The sequence below is a fragment of the Rhamphochromis longiceps genome, linkage group LG20 (assembly GCF_057381845.1).
Source record: "Rhamphochromis longiceps isolate RC_006_pf linkage group LG20, R_longiceps_female_GT1.1, whole genome shotgun sequence".
Lineage (NCBI taxonomy): Eukaryota > Metazoa > Chordata > Actinopteri > Cichliformes > Cichlidae > Rhamphochromis > Rhamphochromis longiceps.
In genome coordinates, this window is record NC_140576.1 from 7199131 (window position 1) to 7205130 (window position 6000).

General features: G+C 41.0%; 1 protein-coding gene across 1 annotated transcript; it reads right to left on the reverse strand.

Moving 5' to 3' along the window:
* Window positions 1–3934: 3934 nt before the first annotated feature.
* Window positions 3935–5222, reverse strand: LOC146644822 (transcription factor HES-2-like). The gene is made up of 3 exons (XM_085394526.1): window positions 5088–5222; window positions 4794–4977; window positions 3935–4683 (listed from the first exon to the last, which is right to left on the reverse strand). Exons 1-3 carry the CDS (start codon window positions 5175–5177, stop codon window positions 4358–4360), a joined length of 600 nt encoding a protein of 199 aa, XP_085250652.1. The 5' UTR covers window positions 5178–5222; the 3' UTR covers window positions 3935–4357.
* Between the last annotated feature and the right edge of the window lie 778 nt (window positions 5223–6000).

Here is a 6000-nt window from a genome sequence, read left to right on the forward strand (position 1 = left end):
CTTTTTCATTTCAGAGGCAGACAATGGGTAAATGGCACATGGTCATAACATCAGAAACATCTTTATTTGGCTACATTTGTGCACACAAACAAGGAATTTGCTTCCAGTTTACTTTGCTTCCTGCATGCAAAGAAAAGAAAAGCTTTTTTTAAAAAAGTAAGAAATAACATGTCACAGAAGTTATATGACCTGAACAATATAACAGTGGGTTATTTAACTGTGTTCGTCACAGTGACAGCCTGTGAGAAGAAATTGTCTCTGTGGTGGCTGGTGTTCCTAAACAGAGCTCTGGAGCGCCTGTTTGAAGGCAGCAGTTTGAGCAGTGTATGTCCAGGATGTGAGGGGTCAGCAGAGACGTACCCATTTCCTTTATTAAAGCTGAAAATCTGAACTCCAATCACATCTTAATGTTTTCATGTAAAATGTACTGTGGTAGTGCAAAGAGGGATCATTGCAAAAACACTTTCATTGTATCAGTGTCCAAATACATATGGATCTAACTCTATGACTGACATGATGGAGCTGTTCACAGCAATGTTCACAATAATGTCCATTTAGTGCATTTCGTTTGAAAGCAAAGAGTATTTATGCGAATTGCAGGCATATACTGATGACTGGCTGGTGCTGGTAAGTGCTGCCTAACATCTACATAAATTAGAAATGCTAGATATTTAATGGCAGAGCAGAATTCATTCTCTATTTTTATGTACAAGTTTGATCAGAACAGGATGTCAGAACTGGCCACATGTTTTTCTTTTGGTTATGCAAAATGGCAAAACATTTACTTCCTAATGTTAAGCAAAAGTCTTTGCTTTTGCTCACCAAATGAGTAATTCCATGGAAATTCAATGAGCCTCCCATATAACCCCCTCCAAATCAGCAAGTTGTAATTTTTGGACTTTATCAAGTGTATTTGACCATTTTTGTAAACATCAATGTGTTTATTGAAAGTGCGCCAAATTTTATCATCATACTATAAATATATCACATGTTCCAGCCCCCCAAAGCTCATAGAGATAGATTAAAACTCCTTTTTGAATTCTTTTGAAATTTTGAGCCTTCATAATTGTTTAAACATGAAACATAGCCAGATTGAGTTCTCAGCACTGGGAAGTAAATTTAAGCTCTGTTAAAAACTGGAAACAAATCACTTTTACGATATATCCAAGTGTCCCAGTCTAAAGTTCGGGGGCGACTGTGGCTCAGGGGGTTGGGAAGCATATCTGTAACCGGAAGGTCGCCGGTTCGATCCCCGGGCTCTCTGTCCTGGTCGTTGTGTCCTTGGGCAAGACACTTTACCCTACCGCCTACTGGTGTTGGCCAGAGGGGCTGATGGCGCAATATGGCAGCCTCGCTTCTGTCAGTCTGCCCCAGGGCAGCTGTGCCTACAACCGTAGCTTGCCTCCACCAGAGTGAATGAATAGTGGCATTGTAAAGTGCTTTGGGTGCCTTGAAAAGCGCTATATAAATCCAATCCATTATTAAAGCCAGAGTCTCTCTTGGTTTCTTTCTATAACCAAGTTTAAGTATCAGTGTACCGAAACTGCACCGATATAATATCAGTGACTAATTGTGACAGAAACAAGGACAATACATAGATGTTTTATCTGTTTTATGATAAGACCACCACAGAGTCATAGGTCTTCAGGAGTGGGTCTTTCACCTCAAAAGACACAGGTACAGCCTGCTCTGCCCGTTTCTGTAGAGAGCATCTGAATTGTGAATCCAGTCCAGTTTATTGTTCAGATGAACACCAAGGTACCTGCAGCTATCTACAACCTGAATGTACAGCTGTTTAGTGGTTGCAGTGGAGGATGTTTGTGCCTGTGGGAATCTACCACCAGCTCCGTGGTTTTTCTATTGTTGATCTGGAGGCAGTTCTGCTGGCACCAGTCCACAAAACCTATGGTCAGTTCTCTGTACTCCCTGTCATCCCCATCAATGATGAGGTCAACTATAGCAGAGTCATTAGAGAACTTATGCAGGAAGCACTGGGTGGAGCTGTGAGAGAAAAAGAGAGGGGAAGACATGCGGCAAAGGGCCAGGGTTCGCACTCAAACCTAGGCCCTCTGCTTTCAGCCATGAGGCATGTGGTTGCCTGCTCATCTGACTGAGCTAAAACCACGCCCAGAGAGAATCCGGAGTACCCAGTACCCAGAGAGAATACTCGCAATCACAAGGAGAACATGCAAACTCCACACAGGAGGGTTCCCGCTGGCTGGTGGAGTCAAACTCAGGACCTTCTTGAAGTGAAGCATCAATGCTAACCGCTGCCCCACCATGCTGCCCCACCATACTGCCCCATGATTCACTTTGTGTCAAAATAATTTATCATCAAATCAGATTTTAACACTCATGGATGTAGCTCAAGGCTATGAAATGGAGAAACAGCATAATAGTTCAGGTGAAACAACTGAGAGGTTTTCTCTGATATATTATCAGAAAATAGAGAAAACACCCGAGTCTTTCCAAGTCTGAGACCAAAATACAAAAGGTAAACATTTTTCAAAGTCACCATTTATGGGGAAAAATAGATGAAATACATGAAATAATAAGTTCATATTCCAATTGTTAAAATCAGTATTAGGGGTTCTAGAAAAGGCGCCAAATAACTAATTTGTTTTTATCACATGGCAGTTGGAGGCTGTTTAAACCTTTGATAGGTCTAGTGATCTCTAACATATAGAAGTGTGTGGATTCGTGGCAAAAGAAAATGTGCAAAGGATCCATTGATATGAGAGATGTCCCCAGGAAATATTTTCTATAACCGGAGTACTGGCAGTAATGTGACTCCATAGGAGGACCCCCAAATATGTTCTAACTAAAAGAATTATGCATGAAATAGTGGTCAGAAATTTGATTAAGCATTATTATAAGAGTCAAAAATACCATATGGAAAGCTGACATGTAAGTGATGCAAACTTAAAAATGCAGATAGAAGTTTCTAGTTTTTAAGAAAACATTTTACAATGTTTTATTTAAATTTCCAACTGTATACATTCGGCAGTATATATCCTTCTCCTAATTAAAAAAGAAAATGCTACAACACCAGCAGCTATATGCAACAAACAATTTAACTTAAACACCTGAAAAACATCAAATGCAAAAATAAATTCTTCAAATAAATTTCTGCATATTTCATCTCTATAAAGTACAACCATCTTTGCTCTTCACCAGCTTCTTTTTCATTTTTTTTTTTAAAAAGACACATTGATGCTTTAGGTTATGCGCTGTCACCATATTGGTTGAAAACAAATTTTTAGTTAACTTAATAATTCCTCTTAGATTCCGAATTTTCCTCATTTTGAGCTCATGCAGGTCTAACAAAATTTCTACACAATATGATTTCTGCAAGATTTTGTAAAACCTCTTATATTATTATTTGTATCTGAATAAAACATAATTATAAACGGCTTGCTCTTTTCACAAACTGAATGTAGATAAAGCACGGGGATTACATCTACCATCTATATGTCACACCAAGTGCGTTTTCTGCAAAAGGTGTTTCATGGTTTTTCTGTAATAAGGTTATACATTATTTAAAAGCAATACAAGACATACACTGCACACACACACACACACACACACACATATATATATATATACATATTTTTTTTTTTTTTTTTTTTGAGTAGTCTAGTCTGTTGTTACTCCCACAGTAATCTCAGTGTGTTTCCTGTGACACAACCAGTACTTCTTCCCACAGATTTCGCGGCAACTAGAGCGGCGCCTTACATCAGCAACAATAGAGCAGCTGCTCAGCAGCATCAATGGGCTCTGGATGACCTGTGGCTTTGTGCGTTTGCGCGCCTTTTTTCTTCTTTCATTTCACCCAGAATCGTCTCATTAAGGCATCCAGGGTCAGTGATAAATTTGAGGTCCTTCAATCACCGCAACAAAAACGATCAAACACCATAAACATCTTTGTCGAGCATACTTTTATTGAAAATATTTTGTCATTGACAAAACAGAAATGTCATAAAACGTGTCTTGTCGTACATAAATAATATATCATCCTAGTTAACACATAGTGTTTACTGACTATTCTGTTGCACAGACCAAAATACATTTAAGTCAACCGTGCAAACCTCAAACAAAATAACCCGTGGGGTTTACAAAAGTGTTGTCTACAACCCGTAACTCTGAAACCCCAAAGAGGATTGCATTTTTTTAAGTTCAAAACCTTCAGTTTCTTTGATATCTGTGCTCGAGTCTTCTAGCATTAAACGCAAAATGACTTAAACTTATATACAGCTCCAACAATTCTTCTTCACCGTACTCACTAAAACTACCACTGATTTAGTACAAATAGTAAACAGCACAAAATAAACAGGCGTGAGATAACTGTCCATCTAATCTACCAAGGTCTCCACGTAGCAGCGCTGACAGCCTGCTGGTCTGCCTGCGCTCTGCTTGGAGCCACTGCGCTGCTGCTGCGGTGCTGAGTCTCCAGCCTGTAGGTGAAGCTGGATTTGAGGCTCATAATTTTCTCTTGGATCTGAGGTAAAGTCCTGGAGCTCTGGGCACAGCAGTTCAGGCAGGTTGGAGTGACGGTGGCAGACATGGACTGCTGGACGAAGTCGTGCACCCGTTGGCACGCGTCCTGATCCAGACTTTTGGGAAGCAGCGCGGAAACACGCTGGAGGCAAGCTTTGTAACCTTCTCTGTAACTGTCTGCGGAGTCTGGAGAGAGGACAGGAGATATTTGATCAGTGGCTGGGATTTTCACAAGAAGGGTGTTAAAAACTTGGAGGACAACAGTGTGCTATGCATGTCGTAGAGATAATGCTCACCTTTGACTGGGGTGGAAGGAAGATCTCTGAGGAAGCGGACTGTCATTTCCAGAATGTCCGCTTTTTCCAGCTTGGAGTAGCGTGCGTTATCTTTGCCAACAAGGGGCAAAATCAGGCTCTTCAAATGATTGAGACTGTCATTGATGCGAGCTCGTCTTCTCTTCTCCAGCAGGGGTTTAAGAGTCTACAAAAAATAATTTCAACACTGTTACTAGGCTGTACCGATAGGGTTAACGCAGAACACATTTCCAGAAACAAAACAAACAGCTGCGTAGTGGTTCGTCTTCTCCTTACCTTTCTAAGTTCGTTGGCTTGTTTTCTCTGGGCCACGGTGGACCTTGCAGGGAGAGGCTGGCTGGCCTCAGTAGTGAAGCTGGGACTCATTCTGTTTGCGTTTTCTTGTTGTGCTTTTGACGGGAGATGCTTGCTTCCTGAGCGGCTGAGCTGAAGTGTGCCGCTGAGCTGGCGAGCTTCCTATTTATGTGGAGCCGGAGCGTCAGAGGGGAGGGAACACAAGCCATTGCAGCGGGGGCATGACACAGGGGGCGAGGCCCTTGGGAGACGAGTAGAAATCCTGTCTGGACCATCTGGCCCCCCGCGTCTGTATGTTGGTATGCGGAGTTTCGTGATGCTGCTGCGTTTTACTGCATTTAATATTTAAGGCTTCAACGTCTATCCAAGATCAAATTACAAGTGCAGGGTATGAAAACTTGTTTTTTTCTTAGGCAGACAACCGCCATTGTAATTATCTACGGTGTATCATTGTTCTTTTCGTGACGTTGTTAGTTAATAACTTTAATTATTAAAAGTTGCCTATGTATCATTTTGTTTATGTTTGTATTAAGCACTTCCTACAAGTAAAGTCAGCATGTTTTTATAAGACCCATCAAAGTTAAACAGCTATAAATGAACAATTACAAGTTAGATTAAAAAAAACACACACACAAAAACATCCTGCATAATGAAAATTAATACCGTGCGTTTATTTATGGTTTCGTTCCCGCCACAACAAAACAAAAAGGAGCTAGATGAATGAATTTGAGGGGAGGACTAATCTATTCCAAAATTAATAAACCAGATACCCAAGCCAAGCCATGTATGGATTAACATCTGCTTCTGGACCCTCAGCAGACTGCTTCCAATATCGACAACACGGTGTTTACCTGTAGCAGTGGGGGAGGTGACGGACAGCTCGCAATGCAAGCAA